The sequence below is a fragment of the Aspergillus affinis genome (genome assembly GCF_023601865.1).
Source record: "Aspergillus affinis strain CMG 70 chromosome Unknown NODE_55_length_207115_cov_84_504473, whole genome shotgun sequence".
Taxonomy (NCBI): Eukaryota; Fungi; Ascomycota; class Eurotiomycetes; order Eurotiales; family Aspergillaceae; genus Aspergillus; species Aspergillus affinis.
In genome coordinates this window covers 16,176-36,704 of record NW_026515836.1, presented here as the reverse complement: position 1 = coordinate 36,704, position 20,529 = coordinate 16,176, and the positions used below count along the sequence as shown (strand labels likewise).

Genomic DNA, 20,529 nt, shown 5'->3' with positions numbered 1-20,529 from the left:
TAAAAGAAAAGGGGTTGGTCAGTGAGTCCAGCAGCCTAACGTACATACATGTAATACATGGCCCCCAAATAGTTCATATCAAACCCTGTACTTGTGTTGCGTCTTGCATTTCCCCTTTCACCCTTCCCCGCCCATGATCGTGCCTGACAATCATGGAAGCGACGTCTCGTCCTGTATTATTAACTATTAATGCATGTCAGATCATCCGATGTTTCGACCATAGATCGAGAGACGTGGGATATTGCCACGTACTTTCGCTCTTTGGGCGACAGCGGTAGGTCTTGCTCGTCTATACGGAGTAGCTTGGGATCCATTGCAAGACAGACCTGAAATGGAGTAACGAGCTCAGTTACTAGAAGAGGAGAGATTTTCTTTTCTGAAAAAAAGCGATTTTCTCTGCTGCAAATATCACGCCTGATCAGTATTCAGTACACAATACGCATTACGGTTACATTGCTAAAACCTTAGCGGATATTATATCTCGGACAGGCCAAGCTAAGTCGCGGGCCGCCGTTATATTCCCCTTATCTAGTAACTTACTGTGTCGATCAACTGTCAGCATCTAAGTTGCCTCACAGTCAAAGCGCAAAATGTATTCTTATGCAAGGAAAGATATATTAGTTACCATACATAGCTCGATACATATCGGTCCTCAATTTCCTGTAACTCGATCAATTTATGATCTACGCTAAGGTCTTGGCTGTAGGGCCAAGAAAGAGTTATTCAGTGTGTATCGGCCAAGCCAATTTCGAGAATGAGTGTACTGTACCTACTAGTCCCTGCCTCAAGAGCTGTTATAAGCCCGCATACCCGATGTGATATAAATATGCATGTGCTCAAGTCTCCGATTGTTCAGTTCCTTTTGCTGATTTTCTTGATGCCTTGTTTCCTGGACTAATTGACCATCCAAACAGTCAGTCACCATCACTTGAAATTTTCATTCTTCCTCTTCTTCCTCTTTCACACTTTAAGATGTCGGGCGATTATGTCCTTGAGCGGGACTCTTTCGAAACCAGCCGGTATGTGCGCTCTCTTCGCCGGAATGGCAAGAATCAACGTTGAAATTTAGCTGACATGGTATATAGTCTCAACCTTCAACATTACTATGTGAACGAAGTGTTTGGTTACCTTCTCCACCCTTCGATCCCCACAGGCAACCCCAATCTCAGGATTGCAGATGTTGCATCAGGCAGTGGGTAGGGTTCCCCAGTATTGCCAATTCAACGTTTGTTGCTAATTTCTGAAAGTATCTGGCTCTCGAGCCTTTCGCGCCGGCTTCCTCCGAACGTGACCCTTGACGGACTGGATATATCATTTGATAACGCTCCCCCGAAAGAATTTCTACCAAAAAATATGACTCTTCGGTATTGGGACATTTTTTCCGAGGTCCCTGAAGAACTGGTTGGGGTCTATGACATTGTCCATATTTCGCTTGTCGGGTTCGTCCTCAGAAGTAATGACATAGATCATGTAATGGGTAACTTTATGAGGCTTCTCAGTAAGTAAAATACGGAGCTCTAAGCGGCAATGCGATTCCTCGACTCCTAAGCTGATTGATATTTCGTTATACAGAGCCCGGTGGTTACCTCCAGTGGTCCGAACATGATCTCTTATCCTGCCGGTTCAAGAAGTCTCACCCGGATAACAAGACAGAAGCCCTCGAGGAGCTTTACAGGCTGAGCATCATTCACCCAGTTGATGCTCGTTTCAAGCCGACCTGGGTTTCAAATCTCCCGGAGATTTTCCGTCAACATGGCTTGGCCGCCGTCGAGTCTGATGTTAAAGATACACCGCCCGACCTTATCATGCCTCTTCACATGTGTGGCTTGTTGGTCCAGGAAAGAGTAGTCCTCAAGCTGAAGGGCTTTGAGTGGATAGAAAAGATCAGGGATTTACTTCCAGAGGTTCATCGCGAAACTAAAGCTGGATCAGCCTGGGATCTTCCTCGAATTTGTGTGGTCGGAAAGAAGCCGTTGGAATGAGCAGCGAAGAGTATCATGCATACTCATGTGTGAGAAGAAGACAATAACTGTTTCCTGTTTGTATCTTAGGATTGGTGGCCCTGAAGAGCATTTGAAAAATTAATCCAATGTTGATGTTTACTGCAACGTTTACTGCAACCGGACTGAAATAGCGGCAACAGCTTAGATAGTAAAACCACCATGCGGAGATCATTATCCCGTGTATTTAGATGCATGTAGATGCTCCTAGTAGGATAAAAATGTGTCAAACTAATCTTAACCAGAGAAAAAAGCACGACTGTGCCTGAATTTCAATATACTATCAGATCACAGGATCCTCTAGTGATGGGCTAGAAGACAGAAACCCTCTTGATATTACACTTGCCAGCCCGATGCATCCATCCGTCGAAAAGGCTGGACGAGACGAGCCTTGGTTATATCTTCGGTCATTTCGCGGTAACCAGAATCGACGGCTGTGTAAAAGTGGGTTTATGCCCGCTGATGGATAGTAAACAGATTGAGCATATGGACAACTCGTATTTACACAATTCATCTCTCGTACCCAGGCCAAGGAGTCATTGAACTGTACAGGGCTGTCCAAACAGAACCATGAGTCAGATAGTGTCAAAAGCCCAAGCAAAGATGCAGGTTGCGTCAGCATGGAAAAAAGGACCTGTGGACCAAAGACTGGGCAAGACATGACAAAGATGCAGGGTACAAATCCAGCTACGGAAAACAGACAACGGCTAGAGTTCAAGCAATACATTTTATTGCTCTGGTGAAGTAGCGTAATGCCTGTCATTCATGCACAAAGTCAGTATGCAGTAGCTAGGCTGTCTGGAAGACACCTGACAAGGCATGGAACTGAAGTTAGGACAGGACAGCTACGGCGTCACCCAGTACTCAACCGAGCCGTTCAACACCGGATCCTATGCGCAGATTTCTTAAGAGGAGAATTTGGTTCATCCTAGCTTCTTCAAATCTAAGTTCAATTCTGTCAGAAACGTCACTTAATTACAAAAGTCTGCATTATCATCATACATCCGGCGCATGCAACCCAATCTCCAGCATACAAGCAATCATTATCAATATCAATATCATGCTTGAGGCTTCGAGTTAGTCCCAATGATTGAAGCGCGCAGTCAGATAGTATTTGACAGACAGGCTTTGTGCAGTCCGATCATCGAAGCTGCCCTGCAAATCTTCAGTTGAGCACTGAAAGAACCATTCATCAGCAACCAGTTACAGAAAAGTATACATCAAAGCGAAACCACCAACTCGTTTCATACACACCAAACAGACCACATCAATATCAAAAGTGCAACTTAAGGGCCGCGCTTAGGCATCCCTGGCAATTCACTCGGATTCTCATGCATCTCCATCTGCTCCACACGATAACTATCACGCCCATATGTAGGGGATTCGGGGCTCATTTGTCCGCCCGAAGGCATCATTATTCCTGACTGACCCTCATAACCCATCTGACCTTGGAACTGATCCTTACCTTGTTCTGGATTCTGCGCCTTAGTCTTCTTCAGATTCCGGTTCTGTCTCAACAGCCAGAGTGCCCATCCCAGCAACGCTAGCGCAATCACACCGAGCGAAACACCCACACCCACACCTGCGCCGACAGCCGTCTCCTTCCTGGAATTGACCTGGTATTCGTCCGGAATGTGGGAGGTGTTGATTCTGTTGGTCTTGATATCATCCGGAGCAGTGACCCCGAGACCCATGAGCGCCGCCCTTCCGACTATGGGTTTTCCGACACCCAGCGTAAATGACGAGGCGTTATTGTTGCAAAAAAGACCATTGTCTGCCACGCTATATTGATCGCAGCAATACTGGGGTTCATTGTTTCTGACCCCCAAAAGTAAGACTTGGGGATGCTCGACATTCGTTTTTCCATCTCCTGCGAAATCGCACAGGCCCAAAGTCAGCCAGCCAGGAACTAACTCCCAGGTATAAACAACAAACACGGAGAGAGACGTACTTCCTATGCAGACAGTTGGACAAGCGCTGCTCTCCCAGCTTTGGTCCGTGCAGCTACCTCTTGTCATATACATTCCGTTTATTTGAAAGCAGATTCCATTTCCCAGGCAGATGGTATCATCCGGACAACAAAGAGCACCATCATCCGAGGAACAGGGTACGTCATTGGTTGATGCTCCACTTGGAACATAACAGATGCGTTTCTCTGCTCTGCTAAGCGACGAGAAGTCCTCAAAAGACAAGCGTGAGGAGCATTGACCACCGCATTCTGTTCAATATACACAGTGGGGGATTGGAGAACAGAAACATCGCGGACACGGGATGAACTGACACAAGGTCTTAATCCCAAGGGGCAAAGAATCAGAAAGATACCAATGGATTCAACAGGAAAGAACAGACTGGCTCAACAGAGTACAAAGGCGAAGAACAAGGCAGATAGAACTGAGCTTTAATACCCCTTTCGAGGAAACTAGAGCCGCATACATAGACTAATCAATGCACTGACTAGATATAGTTAGCAAATAGAGTGCCATCTCTTGGCTCTGAGAGCAGACCCCCGGACAGGTCACAAAAGAGTACTCCCGCACGAGGCGATGGGCTAAGTAGACTGCCGATCCGGGTCGGTCATAATTACGGAGCACACCGTAGTATATGAGGTTGAGCATCTCATTGGGCTGGTAAAGATAGTGCAATTGATCCCTGGAGATCAGCTCTTGGCTGTTTCGGATCGGTAGAGGTGTATGGCGGTTTGGATGGTGGAATCCTGTGTGGTTTGTGTGATTTCATAGTCCATATGGATCTGCAGGAACCCATAACAGAGTTCTTGATGAGATAAATAAAACTTGAAATTCGAGACGTTAGAGCAATTATCCAGCATGCATTATGAATTCTATACTCGACAAACCAAATTGGGGAAAGCTCGTACAGTAATAGAGAAAATAGTCGATAAAAACAATTTATAGATAATTTACAAGATTTCAAAAGTGTCGCAATGGCTTCCATGTTACAGATCCCAACAACATCAACCAAGGCAATGGCATCCAGAGCCCTCCTCTAATTTAAACATCTAATCAACCAACTTTCCGTAGAACGGAACACCCATGGCGCTGAGCAGAAGACGGGCATCCTTGTCGGTCTTGGCGCTTGTGTGGATGGTGATGTGAGCACCGGGAATCAGCTTAGGGGGGTACCTGTTCAAAGCCGAAAATTAGCCACCAATTTCAAACGAGCAAGAACCAGCGCGCAAGAGAGGCGAAGAAGAAAAATAGGTAAGCTTACATGTCATAGTTGACCTCGATCTCCGGGAAAAGAGCCACGCTCTCGGGATCCAGACCGAAGGTGATGTTACCACTGCTGTCACCGCTGGTGCCCTTGACACCTTCCCAATCCTTGATCTTGGGCAGCACAACGTCCACCAGCTTAGAGAAGAAATGGAGCATGTTCTCGCCGCGCAGCTCGGCCTTGACGGCAACCGTGTCCCTGCCGGGAGCGATGCCCCAGGTGGCAACGCTGGTCTTGGACTTGAATGTCGAAACCCGCACGTTCGAGATGGCCTGGACGGCCATACCAGCGACGTGAATCCACGACGAGTTCTCCTGCGCCGCGCCCTTGACGTAACTGTGGATGGTGATACGCTCTAGCTCCGGGACGTTGTTGAAAGTGATGGGTTTGCGAAGGAGGCGCAGGACATCACCGCCACGGGGTCCGCGCAGTTGTCGGTTCTTGTGGTAAGGCGAGCTGTCGTCCCACGAGCGAAGACGGGGGGATTTCGGCGGCGGCTTGAAGCCGGGAGGGGTATGTACATAGCAGAGGGCGAGGATGTCCGAGGCGACGGTGGACTGGTAGGTCTGCTCAACTCTGGGCAGGGTGAACGGACCAGGAACGAAGAGACGGGAAGAGGGGTCAGAGGGAGGCGGAGGTCGGTGAGGATGGAGCGGACCGCGATCATATTTCGGCGAACGGAATTGGTAACTGGACGTTCAAGATTAGAGACCAGGACTCAAGTTTAGGAAGAAATTCGATTGTCTGCAAAGTTGCAGTGCGTGGTGAAATAAACGTACCGACTCCGCGGCAGCTGCTTCTTGCGGCCCTTGGATTTTGCGATGGGATCAAAGGACTTCACGACGTCCTCCGGCACTGGAGTGCTAGTTAGGGAGCCCGCTGACTCGACATCGTTGATTTCGACCGGTGCCTTGGACGACGCTTGATCGGAGGCATTGCGGCGAAAGCAGAAGCCCTTGGGGATGGCCGATGGGGCAAAAGCCCGAGGCAATGACCTTGCCAGGTATCTGGAGGGTTCACTGGCAGCCATTGAGCTCGACAGGAAGGGTGGTCGCTGCAAATTGAATGGAGACTGGAGCCCGTCCAAAAATTGTTTCGCGGATCGGCGACAAGAACAACCTCAACTCTTCGGGACGGCGTCACGTGGGACCGCGAACTTTCTAGCCTGAAAAAACTGGCAGACATATCAGGCAGCCGCCGCTCCGCAGCGGCGGGAAGTCCACATGTGATCAGCTTCAATCATTCTCCCCGCCCCAAAAGACAGCGAAGCTGCTGCTGGACGTCCGCGCCCTAAGTCCGTCGATCTGGTGCCCTGATCTTCTGATGAGGTTCTCGCTCGACCCTCATCATACTGTTCCTGCCACAAGCCTGTGTTCTGGACTTGGATGTCTCATCTCCCATTGAACTAGTACTCCTATACCACCAAATGTGATGTCACTAGGAGTTCTCAGCTGGTGCCTAGCACACAAGTGGATTTGCTAATCCACGCCTCAACACTAAAAGAAAAAGATCAGAACAGTTCACAGAAAAGGCACCTGATATGGTCGCCAACCCCACAGGAAATTCTTCGTGCGCTCCATGGGAATTCTGGGGCCTGAGCTAGTTTATATTGCGCCCATGCCGACTCATCTCCAGATCGACCACCTCACAAGCAATTTTATACTGCCTTTTAAGAAAGCCTCTGGCTACGGACACTTTACCCTGAAAGATGAGTGGTATTCATAGGTTTCTCACCAGGCGCGAGCGATATAGCAGACATGACAAACACATCAAGGAAGAGGTAGAATCTACCCCACTCTCCTGGAGACACCTGCAAATGCTGACCTTTCTCGGGCTGGCTACTAGGCCTCGAACGTACTCTCGCGCCCTCATTTCCGTGGATTCTTCTCGTCAGACCGCTCCACCGACAATGCTAGTGAGGAACAGAAGAAGGTGAACAATAGACAAGCACACCCACTCGGGCTTCTGAACTAATTAATTCCCTATCGGGTAAGCAGGTCAAAACACTCGAACGCCGCATTTCTCAACTTGGAATCACAAATTTGAAAGAGGACCATCTAGTCTACTCGCTACAATCACCCCATGCGCAAGGAGATGTGGACAAAGCCTTTGAGTTGCTCCTGCTTCTCGAGGATTCAATCGAAGGAATAGTACGAGACTATACCCCGCGCACGAAGCTTCTGGGAGCGGAGAACCGAGAGAATGTCACTTGCTACCTGGATGCACTGCTTTTTGCCATGTTTGCACGCCTGGATTGCTTCGAGGCAATTCTTTACAAGTCCTTTAGTGATGAGCCCCGCCGAAAACTTGCCATACTATTGAGACTTTGGGTCAACATGCTGCGCTCGGGAAAGCTTATCACGACGGACCTTGTATGTAAACCCTATCTTGTTATTTGTAAGATCGATGCTTATCCGTCTTTTTCCAGACAAAACACTTGCAGGATGCGCTTGCTGAATGTGGCTGGGAGGATGCGGCCAAACTCCGTCAACAGGATGCCTCGGAGGCATTCACCTTCATCACAGAAAAGCTAGAATTACCACTCCTTACTTTGAAGATGGATATATATCACACTGGAAAAGAGGATATCAGCGGTGATCACAAATTCGTCAACGAAAGACTGCTGGAAGTGGCAATCCCAGAACCGGAAGAGGGGAAAACGGTGACACTGGAAGACTGCCTGGAATCATACTTCAACAATAAGATTGAAGTGAAGCGCCACCTAGAACGACGCAATACGGTGAGCTCCACGAAGTCAGTCGATTCTATGGCCAAGGGTCTCACGACGCACGTCGAAACCGTGGAAGTCTCCCCCTCACCTTCTGCCTCACCAACAGTGTCAACTCCCGTGCGACTTGATAGCATGAATTCGATATCGTCAGTGACGGGAACGGGTAATACAGACTCTCAAATGCCTCGACGAAGCAGCATCGTACAGGAACGGTTTATACCAGACCCTGAAGACGAAAAAGCGGACGACTTGGGTCCTATAACGTCCCAGAGAAGAGGTTCTTACAGAAAGGAGGTCATGATGCCTGCGTGGCAATTCTTCAGTCTAATTCGTGAGTCGCTTTGTTTTTGCACATTTGAGTTCGGCTTCTAACTTCCTATGCAGCGTGGTACACTGATAACACTCCCACCAACGATGCGCAGGTCGCAGCGCACTTTTCCTCAAAGCGACCGATTCTTGGCATGTGCCTGAAGCGCTACTCCATGCTACCCAGTGGGAAAGCAATCCGACTCGATACCTTTGTCGATATCCCAACGGAGATTGGGCTGCCACATTTTATCCAGGACGATAGTATGGACGCAGAAGGCCCGATCTATGGAAGCTTTAAATTATCACTGCAAGCGATAGTTTGTCACCGGGGTACTTCGGTCGACTCAGGACATTACATCGCTATTGTTCGGGGTACTAGTGCCGGTGCAGCTCCGGCTAGCTCCCATGGGGTCGAAGACAATGCTTCGAACGCCCCGCGGTATTGGATGCGCTTCGACGATCTGGCCAAAGAACGTGTGACTCTGGTTGATATTGAACAAGCCTTGAAGTACGAATCGCCCTATCTGCTGTTCTATCAGATACTGCCTGTCGACGAGGACGCGGCGGTGGCCAACTTCCCCAGTAAGGTTTCTTCCGAGGAACTATCCGAGGAAATTCACGACATGGACCCTGCGGTCATGCAGAATCTCAATCTATCGCCTGCGGATGGCCGTGATAGTGATCGCCCCGAGACATTTCATCGGCACCGGCCGAGCTTTGAAATTACCGGCCCCGATAATGCGGAGAACGTACAGTTGGACCTGAATGAGAGAAAGCAAAGTATAGCCTTCTCAGACTCCGCGAATCAAGCCGGGGGATTATCAGTCTATACCGCTTCGTCTAGTTCACCGCAGCTTGGCCCTAGAGACGACGATGGTAGAAGGAACTCCAACACCTTCTCTCGACGTAGCTCAAAGCCGACCAAAAGCAATCCTGGTAGCCGCGCCGGAAGCCATAGCAGTGAAAAAAGGATCAGCACTACCCTTTCGCGGTTCACTGGGCGGCTCAGCAGGGATAAAATCAGCAATGACGGGTTCTCACTTGAAGGCGACGACGAACTACCCGGAGGCAACGACTTGGCTGCTCACCTCGGGGAGAAGTCGGGCCCCGGAAGTGGTGAAACCACCAAAGAGAGACTCTCATGGCGGTCGTCAAGAGACGCAGGCAAGCAGCGAGAAAAGTCCAAGGAGAAGCAACGGGAGAAGATTGGACGAAAGCTGGAACGAGAGTGTGTGGTTATGTGATTGTCAACCTGCAGTGAGAAATGCTTGATACCCAGCCATATTTGGCACAAGTGACAAGGCGTGGAACTTGTTTTGTGTTTATTTTCTTTTTCCTGATGGAAGCACTTTACCTCTTATTGTGTTGTTTATTCTTTACTATGGCGTTTGAGGAGGTATAATAGACCACGAGGGCCTGAGATAGACATAGATGGAAAGGGCATGTATTGTGAGTTTTATCGGGCATGTACCGTACATGTAGTACTTCGTAGTTATTCGGATGTTGATACCTGAGGCATCAAAATGAACAGGCAGTCAGGCACCCAGGCACCCAGGCACCCAGGCACCCAGGCACCCAGGCACCAACAGCTCCGACTCCGCCTTAATCGCGGAGCACCGCAGCTACTCCTCCTTCTCTCACTTCGACATCCCACGCTTCTTCGGGGATTCCCGCTATGATATAAGATTCACCGATCTAATTGGCGCATCATGGCGCTGGATGCATCCAGTTGTTATGTCGCTCCCGGCAATCTGGCTGATTCCCCCGACGCCTCTCTCTCCATGTTCGATGTCCGACGTGTCCAGCTCCAGTTCCCGCTAGCTGCGGACTTCGTTGCTGCGCAGGTCGCCAACAATGTGCTTGTTCTGGCCCTGTCAACGGGTCGTATCCTTCGTATCGATTTGGATACCCCCGAGGACATAGACGGTATGGTGATTTCCATGTGTTTACAGATTGGGTTTTCGTTGCGATACTAATCAGGCTACTCTTTAGACATCGACCTCCCGAAGAAGTCCTCGGAAACAGGAGTGATCCGACGCATGTTTATGGACCCCTCCGCATCGCATCTAATCATCGCGACCACCTTGGGCGAGAACTACTACCTCCACACCCAATCGCGGCAACCGAAACCACTGTCGCGATTGAAGGGCGTTTCGATCGAGAGTGTCGCTTGGAACCCTTCGGTACCAACAGCTTCAACGAGGGAGATCCTCCTAGGGACCACCGATGGCACTGTATACGAGGTCTACATTGAGCCGTCAACGGAATTCTATCGCCGCGAGGAGAGACACGTGAGCGTGGTCTACAAGGTGCCGGAAGCTTCGCCGGTAACGGGAGTCTGGGCAGAGCTGATCCCGACCAAGCCTGACCTGCGACGGGTGCTGCTTGGAACCCATAGTCGGCTTACTTATTTCGTCGGCCGTACGGGGCGCAGTGGAAGAGAAGGGGGTAGCTCAATTTACGCCGATCTCTTTCAACGGGAAACACCGGCGGTCCATGAGATCCAGAAACCGTCCGGCGCGGCGCCGTCAGCTTTGGTCATTGCCTCGTCTATGCCCGACAGTCCGAGTGTGGATTCGCATCCGGACAAGGAGTTTGCATGGCTCAGCTCGCAAGGTATCTATCATGGCCAGCTACCATATGCCTCAGATCAGCTCAACCAGCCATTCGAGAAGTCAAGTATGCTTTCACGATCAGTCTTTCCGGCTAGCGAATCTGCACGGGGAGGCAAGAAACTCATTCAAGACCCCATAACTGCCTTGACACTCTCGCAATGGCACATACTGGCGCTGGTCGAAGGGAGGGTTGTTGCTGTCAACCGCATGAATGATGAAATTGTCTATGACCAGGCAGTGCTCGAACCTCGACAAACCACCCTCGGTCTTTTAACCGACTCGATGCAGCATACATATTGGCTATTTACCAGTCAAGAAATCTTCGAGGTCGTGGTCGAAGATGAGGATAGGGATGTTTGGAAGATCTTCCTGCAGAAGCAAATGTACGATCAAGCTCTTCAGCACGCTCGAACTAGCGCTCAAAAGGATGCTGTTTCCACCGCCTCAGGCGATTTCCTTGCGACCAAGGGGCGTTATCTCGAGGCAGCAAAGGTTTGGGGCAAAAGTAGCAAGGGGTTTGAAGAGGTTTGTTTGACCCTGATCAACCGAGGAGAACACGATGCTCTGCGAAAGTATCTTCTTTCCCAACTAGCGACGTACAAGAAGTCGTCGTCGATGCAACGGATCATGGTTGCAAGCTGGCTAGTGGAAGTGTTCATGTCCAAACTGAACTCCCTTGATGATAACCTAGCCACCAGAGCAGAACTGGCCGAGGGGACAAGCACGGAAGAAATCAGGTCCAACCTCGATGATGTTCGCGCAGAGTTTCACGAATTTGTGACCAAGTATAAACTTGACCTGGACAAGAAGACAGTTTACGACATCATCAGCAGTCATGGTCGGGAGGAGGAATTACTTTTCTTTGCCACAGCCGTGAACGATCACAACTACGTTCTCTCTTATTGGATCCAGCGAGAGAAATGGACCGAGGCGCTCAATGTGCTCCAAAGACAAAGTGATCCTGACGTCTTCTATAAATATAGCAGCGTGCTCATGACCCACGCTTCCACAGGATTAGTCGACATACTCATGCGACAGACTAATCTTGAACCTGAACGCCTCATACCCGCCTTGCTGAACTACAACAAGACGGTGAATGTTGCTCTTAGTCAGAACCAGGCCGTCCGGTATTTGAACTTCATCATCGTTAATCACCCCCGACCCTCGGCTGCAGTACACAACACCCTCATATCGATCCATGCCTCGAGCAACTCCACCACGGAAGCTGGGCTTCTGACCTATCTGCAATCGCAACCATCATCCCCACCCCCGTATGATGCCGACTTCGCTCTCCGCCTTTGCATCCATCATGAGCGTGTGCAGTCATGCATCCACATCTACAGTGCCATGGGACAGTATCTCCAGGCGGTGGAGCTGGCTCTACAGCATGATGATATTGAATTGGCAGCTATCATCGCCGACAGGCCCGAGGGCAATGACAAACTCCGGAAGAAGTTGTGGCTTCTCGTGGCGGAGAAAAAGATTCAACAACCAGGCACCGGCATCAAAGATGCCATCGAATTCCTGCGTCGATGCGAGCTCCTCCGCATTGAGGATCTCATCCCCTTCTTCCCGGACTTCGTCGTCATCGACGACTTCAAGGACGAGATCTGCAGTGCCCTCGAGGATTATTCACGGCACATTGACGCGCTGCGCCAGGAGATGGACAATTCCGCGCAGACCGCACGACAGATCCGAAATGAGATCTCGGGTCTGGACACGAGGTACGCCATTGTCGAGCCCGGGGAAAAGTGCTGGCTCTGCTCCCTTCCAGTTCTCAGCCGGCAGTTCTTCGTCTTCCCGTGTCAACATGCCTTCCACAGCGACTGCCTAGGCAAGGAGGTCCTCGAGGGGGCGGGCGGAAAGAAGAAATACATCCGTGACCTGCAGGCGCAGCTGAACAAGGGGGACATTGGCCCGGCTCGACGGGAGGATATCGTACGAGAACTAGATGGATTGATCGCTGAAGCATGGTAAGTCTCTAACTTCTTTTTTCCCTTTTCATCTTGTCTCGTAAACATGACAGCTGCCCCTGGCACATCCTCTCCTATCTATCTCCGGGAACGCTAAAAGCTAACCGTATTCTCAATAGCATTCTATGTGGTGACCACGCCATCAAACAGATCGAGAAGCCATTCATCACTGAGTCAGACAGAGCCGATGAATGGGCTCTGTAAGGAGTTGGCTCCGGGAGTGGCGTTAAGAAACCATATCCATACATACAGCACAATGAGATTTCGGTTTTCATTCGGTTCTGCGATTCCATCTCTTTTAGCGTCTCTAGTTTCTGTTGCGTTGCATTCCATCATCCTGTTACATGCTTATGCTTGATCAAACCCTCATCGGGACAAGTAATTCTCTAGATTCGACATATCAGTATCATGACTTTTGCTGTACCTAGTGAGTACGACACGAGGGTGTAAATAGCTAGTCCGTATAATTAATCGTTACTACCTTTAACTCCCAAGGTCCTTATCCCCCTTGCTGATGGAATTTGTATATATTTTTGGAGGGGGCTATATCAGTGGGTGAATACATATACAGTTCGGTACATTAATCATAGCAATAATCCTATCTATCATACATACAACGGCGGTTGGTTTTTATCCATATTCGGACATAGATAGAGGGAACGATAGAGAACAGAGGTACTTAGCCAGTTTGACTAGTCCAACCGGCCAGGCATACACTAATCAGAACTGGTCGAGTCGTATGATGTCGAACTGATTGTCCAGCTGGAATAAAGGTAAGTCAGGTCAGGCCAGGAAAGTAAAACAAGGCGAGGCCGCCAGGCGAGGTAAAAGAGCAAGCCCATCACAACAGCCGCAAAAGTTCCAAATCTTTCGCAACAGCGGGACTATAAAGCGCGCAGTCTTCCAGGAAACGCAACATTTCGTGGTTCCATCGCTCCCAGCCGGTAGGGAGTGTGCTTCGAAGGCGAGGGTCAGGGGAGTGGGAGATGCAGTAGAAGAGGAGGATTTGGCCGAAGAATCTGCGATCAATGATTAGGAAAGTTCAAAAAAGAAAGGGGATTGGGAGGGAATTATTATTAGGGAAGTTGATTCGAGAAGGATGTGATTATTGTTGGTCTGGCCTAGATGGATGTGGATGGATGGGGATCGTCATTTCCATTGGGAAAAGAGGGTGGAGAACCTACTGGGAGCAAAAGGCGAATTTGATCGGAATACAGCTTTTCATCGCTCGGAAGATACCCCCGACAACGGGCCAATCCATGGCGTTGCGGAGGCCGCTGCGCATCTGGTCGAGGTCTTCGTCCGAGAGCGAGCCCGGGATGCGGAGCGCTTTGTACAGATATGGACGACCGATGTGGAATTTGGCGATCTTGTACCGGCCGCGGAGCATGGCCTCTGACACGGCGACGGCCGGGGATAGAGGACGGTTGGGGTCGAGGGGAAGGGGCGATATCGGGGATGGAGACGGGGCGGCAGGGGTGTCAGCCGCCGGCGTAGTTGGGAGAGTGTCGGAGAACTGAAGCGCCGGCGGCAGATTAAGACGCCATTGATCCAGTTGGTGATGAAGCTCCGCGTTGATTGCAGGCAGTGGGAATGTTCCCGAGTCGGCTGAAAAACAATCATGTTAGATCCGGGTTGAGGCATAACGATGCCAGTAGACAACTTACAGTAGAAGTATAAGGAATGCCGGATACGAGTTAGGATGATACGGTGAGCGACCTGCGCGAGGAAGTGGTATTGGAAAAAGGAATCGTCGATCTCATCCGTGGAAGAGGCCCTGGAGGGACCGAGGCCGACAGTTTCAAAACCAATGAATTTTGGAATCGGTACGAATTCTTCGAGTCGAGCAAGTCCGCTTGGGGGGAGATGCAATTCTTGCACGAGAATGGTCTCATTCATCACGCAGTTCCAGTAAACGCGCGACTTCATGTCGCCCTCCCATTCGTTGAAATTGACATCGTGGCTTCGGAGTGTCAGATAATAGCCGCCAAAGGAATTCCACACGAGGCACACTTACTTAGTCAACATTGATAGGCAGCAAGTAGCTGCGCGGTGAAGCATAGCCCACGAATCCATGACTCGAAGTATCTGGCTGTAGTAAACACTGCGCCTCAATTAGCAAACGTTGTAGGTGTGTAGATAGAATAGGGTGACGTACGATGACAAAAGGTAAAACTGGCAGCTTTGGAGATCATTATTGCACATCAAAAACCCGATGCGGCGGCGAGCTTCGTTGAAGAAACGTAGTCCCGGCGGATCCTCGTAAATCACATCCAACCACTCCGGGGAGTCGAATTGACCACTTCGAGTGCCTGGCAACGGATAGTTACCTTCCCTATGGGCCTGCACGGCGAAACATCCCAGGGCCATTACGTTAAGAACTAGACAGCTTTCCATTGTATAGCCAAAGCCATCCTCGATCGCAGCCCCAACCGTAAGTGCAAAGTAGAAATTCTTGTCCATAATGGGGGTGAAAGGGTTAAAGGTTGAGAAAAAAGCATCGGAAAGACCCTTGACCATGGCAAGGGGAAGCGCCTCCAGCCAGTCATTCCCGGCCTGTGGTGGAAACGGGGAGATGTACATGGGGAGCTGGGGCCTCTTCATTTCCGTATCGATCACATAGTTTTTCCCGAACCGTTCATGGGCCTCGAGAAGTCTCGTCGGCAGGATCTCTCGGGCTCCTGGCCATAAGATGACTCCGTGTTGACTAAAAGAGATCGAAACCTGGCCTGTCGGATTGGTCGCATTTGCACGCTTATCGAATTCAAAGTCGTCGGGCTCTCCAGCATCCGGAGTGGGGTCCTGCGAAGCAGGATGCACCAGCGACGCTTGCTTGTTGACCGCTGGGTTGCCACGTCCCGGGGTTGGTACCTCCGCAGGATCCTCAAGGGCGCGGAACATCTGTCCCTGGAGGGACTGGAGGTCATGGCTTATTGCCAACGGGAGGCTTTCAAGTTTGGTCTCCAGTCGATGGAGAGTACTCATAATCAAGCTCAGTGAATGATCTCGTCTGCATCGGCGGGTTAGCCTGGCGCACCGGGATGGGAAGAGGGTAGATAGAAAGCGTGATTTCATACTTGGAGGATTTGCGCTCATTGTAGACACATTCCAGCCCAAGAGCTTTGCACAGACCACATTTTGGTCTGGATTCGTCGCATCGGGTCTTTTTGAGGCGACAGGTTTCACAAGCCTATCCATAACATTAGCCAGCCGTAGGTACAGGGCACTTTTGATCTCTTTCAGAGACATACCACAGTGGCTATAAAATTACGGGGCTTCTTCGATGATGAGCCCGATTGCTGGTCGTGATCGGGGGACAAGAGGTCGTTGATGGGCAGCATATGATTGTTATCGATATGCTCTGGCGGCTGAGAGCCACCTTGGGACAATGACTCTCCGTAGGAACGTTTGCTCATGGTGCATGATTGATGATAAGCGACTCGAGATCTAAGAGGGGTCTGCGCTGACCGGCATGCTGGGTGGACACTACTTCAGTTCCTCGTACTTTAACGACTTCACTCTGTATGTCTTCCTGGCAGAAGAGAACTGAAGCTTCCCGTCGGCGATGGATCAATCCACAGATGTGTCAGCCAAAGTGGGTCGGGGCAACCAATCCCCGTCCGTCTGGCCGGGAGATACTTTGTCGGTACGGAGAACATCATACGGAGTTGTAGGGCGACACAAGTATTTTGAGGTCCCTCGACCTCTTAGAGCCATACAGTACGAAGGGACTAGCAATTACGGTACTTATGTAGGTCGAGTCCCCACGAGCCGTGACTACCGCCCAGGAGAAAGCGCAGAAGAATCAGAGGGCCAAAAAAATTGAGATTGGGTCCTATCCATGCAATGGGGGCGAAAAGCAGGTTTTGCCAGGCCAGGACCACTCACTATCTATATATACACGTAGAAAAAGTTGGACGGAGGGGCAAGGTTGGGCCATGGCAGGCACAGAGCACCCAACGGTCAATGTAACCATAATTAATGCCGATGGCCCGATGCTGAATTGTTCGTTGTCGGGTGGCCGGGCGCTCTCCTGAGTCCCGGTACTACTAACTAGTAGTTGGCTATAACTTACGATATCCTGCGGAGGGAACAGACCACCGGTATTCATGAACCATCATCCTTCGTGCTAGTGCACTTGCGAGTTAAGACTGCTAGTCCTCCGTCGACCACGAGTCCGTAAGGCTCTAGCAGGCTAGCAGCGTGGCTGGCTGATCCGGAGGCCCTGGCTGTACGCCATTGGCCGGCAAGCGTTTTAGTTGAAGCCGAAGTGGGGAATCAGCATTAAACGACATTGCTCACTGGATCCTTCTTTATGCTGTTCAGCTTCGGTGGGTGACCTCGAGGTCGCATTGTAGGGAGTAGTACATCGGTACCTGGGTCTCTGACTGCAACCTCCCGGGTCCCAGCAATGCCACGGCGGCGCTGGAAGGCCACGGGGGGCCTTACCCGTTGCTTCTGCCAATGCCAGGCGATGAATAACGTTAGCATCCGTCGATAGTAGATAATCACGGTCGAAATCAAGGTGATCGGCCAGGCACTAGTCAGGTCACTGACTAGTATCTGTCAATAATGGTCCTGGGGAGTTGCGACTAGCGAGCTGATCCGCTTACTCCGTGTAAGGAGTACACATACGCAGAGCTTACGACAGGGAGGAGCTGTCTCTCGTACTCCATGGAGGCCCGAGCTAAAAGCTCTTTGTTTGTCTGAACTCACCAGGAGGAAATGATGATCAGGAGCAGATGTCATGATTGCACAAGCGGTCCATTCCCGTCTCATCCGAATGTTTCATCAGGTGGAGTCCATCGACGTCATGAGTTGTGGATGTTGCGACTTTGCGATCGGGAAAAGAGATTTATGACCGGTACCGGTACCTCCTGTTCCTAGCGGTTTACCACACAAGGGAAGGTACCGTCCGGTGGCCTTGGTGGCCGTGGTGACCTTGCGGGGGGTGGCTTGACTCCGAGTACAATACCGGTACCGTAATTCGTATTGGATACGGGCCACCCACATGGGTAAGTGGCGCAGCATGACTCCATCCCGGTATGTTTCAGCGTAACCCGGAGGACTTACCTCGAGTGACCGTGGCGGTGCACCCCTCGTACCGTCAATACCCGTATTCGGTACCGTCGAAAGGGCGAAAGGAATCGACTCCGTTGGAGCCACCGGTTCTTTTGGTTCTTTCTTCCCCTCTTTTTTTTCCCTGGCGCTGCCCTCGTTATAAACAATAATCTCGCTCTCTCTCCTCTTCTTTATCCCTCCTCCAGTCACTCGGACACGCCGGACTGAGAGACTTGTCCCTCCGCTAATTCCTCCTCCTCACCTCCTCGCTCTCCTGCAGGCGTGACTTGGTCAATTTGGGTACCCGCTGCCCGGCCTCGTGTGTCCGCCATTGCCGCTACAACCTCATTTTCTCGTTCTTTCGCTCTTCCCCTTCCACCCCCTGGGCGCTTGCGGTCTGCGAATCGCCTTCCAGGTCGCTCGATCCGACACTCAACACTTCTACTTCATCCCTGCCGTCTGTGTGCAGATTCGAGTCCTTCTGATTCTTTATCGCGCGCCGAACTTGGTTTGCTCTACTCTGATTTGGCTGGGGGTCTTTTTGTTCCTTGTTTCATTCCATTCCGGTGTTGTTTGCACCGTATGACGAGGGCCGGGTGTGTTGAATGTTCCATTTAACCACATCATCCCATCCCATCCCATTCAAAAGAGGGGGCCGACTCGGCTTATCGCTACACGAACTGTTTTACCACCAACCCTCGGGACACTCGGTGTTGTCGTGGAATCAATCTCTCTCCCTCCCTAGCTCATCCCCTCTTCTCGAACTGACGACCTCGTTGGATCCAAATTCTACATGGCTGGCGTACAGTTGCAGCAGCCCAGCATGACCGATTATCGAGTTCACCAGCCCCCACCCGCGCGGAAGCCAGTCCCAGGAGTGCGTTCGAGCCATTCGTTTCAGTCCTACGACGGACACCACCACCACCAACTCGCTCCCCACCCGTCGGCCGCCTCCCTCGCTCACAGTCGCAGTCGGACCTCATCCTCCCACGTGCTGCCGTACGTCGGTCACCAGCAGCACCAGCAACCTTATTCTGGCGGCCCCTCGCCTCATCACACCATGACCACTCCTCCCAATTACATCCCTGCGAGACGCCTTTCCAGTGCGACCACCTCCACAAACTCTACTGGCAACGCTACCGGTGCGGCAGCCTCGGACATTCGTAGGAGCACTTCCTCCCGGTCGGCCAACGCCCAGCTGGGATACGTAGCCTTGATGCGAAGGCAGAAAGCCACGGTCTGGTGTGATCGGGCGCAGCCCGAGGATCCCCGGATTCGAGCGCAGAAGCTGGTCGATAAGAAGAGAGCGTACCTCGAGGTCCACGGCGCGGGCGCCGGGCGGAGTGGCACGCTCGCCAGCAACAAAAACAAGCACAGCACCAAAGGAACCATGGATTTCTCCGCGTCGACGCTGGTCGGCGCCACCGTTCCCTTGCGGCTCAGTGCCAACGAGGTGGGCGATGCCGACGAAGAGTCTCGCAGTGACAACGGATTCCCGTACCGTCGCACCGGTAGCGGTCGCAGCTCCGTGGGCAGCGCCCACCGTTATCCCAGCGGCTACCAGCGCACGCCCCAGGGCACCATGGGAAGCAACGTCACCCCGCCCGGCGAAAAGTCCGATCTCCCGGGGGTGTCGGAACACCCTCCTGCGGAGCGTCGGGAGGAAGAGAAGGATGTCGCTTCCCTCAAGGACGACGCCGCTACCACCCACAGTCGCAGCAGCGAACAGGAGGACAATTTTGGCAGCGTCGGCGACATGGCCGCGCCCAGTGCAGTCACCACCGCCGCCGAAAAAGCCAAGAAGGCGGACGAGCTGAGACGCCGCGGCAGTGTGGACGACCGAACGACATCGATGACCAACGTCCGTCTCTTCGTCGCGAACCCGGATTTGAGTGATTAGAGTGCTCGCTATGCATATCTTGCATTATACACCATTGTCGTTGATTGGAATTTTTTTGAACAACGGATCAGAATACCCAGGTCGACTTGTTCATGTAGATGAGGAGTCTTCATTTCTGTTTTCTCGTGTTTTTGTGTTTTTCTGTCTTTTTTTTTTTTTTTTTTTTTTTTTTTTTCATTTCTACTACCCTCGCTGCCCATGTGTGGCTTTCCCACTTCCATCCACACCCTTTTTGTGTTTCTTTTTCTCTCAATGTTGGTCTTTATTCAGCCAGTCCTTCGAACTGGACATCTGGATCCTGGCCTGTTGGTGCATTGAATGCCCGACTGCATTGTGCTTACTCATCTTATTCCCCCCACAGCATGTTATTGGCGCTTGTGCTTCTGATGATGCATTGGGTTATGTATCACCTGTGTTTGCATGCACTGTTCTTGGTGTTGTGTTATTTAATGGATTTATGAACAGCTAGTAATACTAATCTGAAGTGTACATATCACCATTGGAACAGGAGATTGGCGTAGTTATCCCACCGGACAGGCATTGGGCCGATACCGTGGAGTGTAGATCATCCCAATTGAACAGAACAGCCTCCTTTATTCCACTGACTCAACCTGAGCCTCTATTTAGAGATTATTTACAAATCAGCTCTATTTGTTTTGCTTTGTCTATTTCGAGTATCTGCCCGTATGCGTCTCACCAGGAACCGGAC

The 20,529-nt window shown here is 51.0% G+C and overlaps 6 protein-coding genes across 6 annotated transcripts; 3 read left to right on the top strand and 3 right to left on the bottom strand.

Annotated features, from left to right (window-relative positions):
- Positions 1-972: 972 nt before the first annotated feature.
- KD926_008429 (class I SAM-dependent methyltransferase) lies at positions 973-1,982 on the top strand (the record flags this gene model as incomplete). Its single annotated transcript, XM_053101153.1, has 4 exons — positions 973-1,019; positions 1,086-1,196; positions 1,248-1,498; positions 1,573-1,982. The coding sequence occupies 4 exons, from the start codon at positions 973-975 to the stop codon at positions 1,980-1,982; spliced, it is 819 nt and encodes a 272-aa protein (XP_052955209.1).
- A 1,304-nt stretch (positions 1,983-3,286) lies between these two features.
- On the bottom strand, positions 3,287-3,694 carry KD926_008428 (uncharacterized protein; the record flags this gene model as incomplete). The annotated part of the gene is made up of 1 exon (XM_053101152.1): positions 3,287-3,694. The coding sequence occupies one exon, from the start codon at positions 3,692-3,694 to the stop codon at positions 3,287-3,289; it is 408 nt and encodes a 135-aa protein (XP_052955208.1).
- A 1,322-nt stretch (positions 3,695-5,016) lies between these two features.
- On the bottom strand, positions 5,017-6,261 carry KD926_008427 (mitochondrial 54S ribosomal protein uL5m; the record flags this gene model as incomplete). Its single annotated transcript, XM_053101151.1, has 3 exons — positions 5,017-5,140; positions 5,229-5,921; positions 6,011-6,261. 3 exons carry the CDS (start codon positions 6,259-6,261, stop codon positions 5,017-5,019), a joined length of 1,068 nt encoding a protein of 355 aa, XP_052955207.1.
- Positions 6,262-7,047: 786 nt separating this feature from the next.
- On the top strand, positions 7,048-13,063 carry KD926_008426 (vacuolar protein sorting protein DigA; the record flags this gene model as incomplete). Its single annotated transcript, XM_053101149.1, has 7 exons — positions 7,048-7,146; positions 7,229-7,603; positions 7,660-8,293; positions 8,347-9,499; positions 10,001-10,197; positions 10,264-12,859; positions 12,979-13,063. 7 exons carry the CDS (start codon positions 7,048-7,050, stop codon positions 13,061-13,063), a joined length of 5,139 nt encoding a protein of 1,712 aa, XP_052955206.1.
- Positions 13,064-13,700: 637 nt separating this feature from the next.
- On the bottom strand, positions 13,701-16,275 carry KD926_008425 (putative C6 finger domain protein; the record flags this gene model as incomplete). Its single annotated transcript, XM_053101148.1, has 7 exons — positions 13,701-13,878; positions 14,044-14,467; positions 14,527-14,822; positions 14,877-14,963; positions 15,018-15,869; positions 15,937-16,049; positions 16,111-16,275. 7 exons carry the CDS (start codon positions 16,273-16,275, stop codon positions 13,701-13,703), a joined length of 2,115 nt encoding a protein of 704 aa, XP_052955205.1.
- Positions 16,276-18,713: 2,438 nt separating this feature from the next.
- Positions 18,714-19,820, top strand: KD926_008424 (uncharacterized protein; the record flags this gene model as incomplete). The annotated part of the gene is made up of 1 exon (XM_053101147.1): positions 18,714-19,820. The coding sequence occupies one exon, from the start codon at positions 18,714-18,716 to the stop codon at positions 19,818-19,820; it is 1,107 nt and encodes a 368-aa protein (XP_052955204.1).
- Between the last annotated feature and the right edge of the window lie 709 nt (positions 19,821-20,529).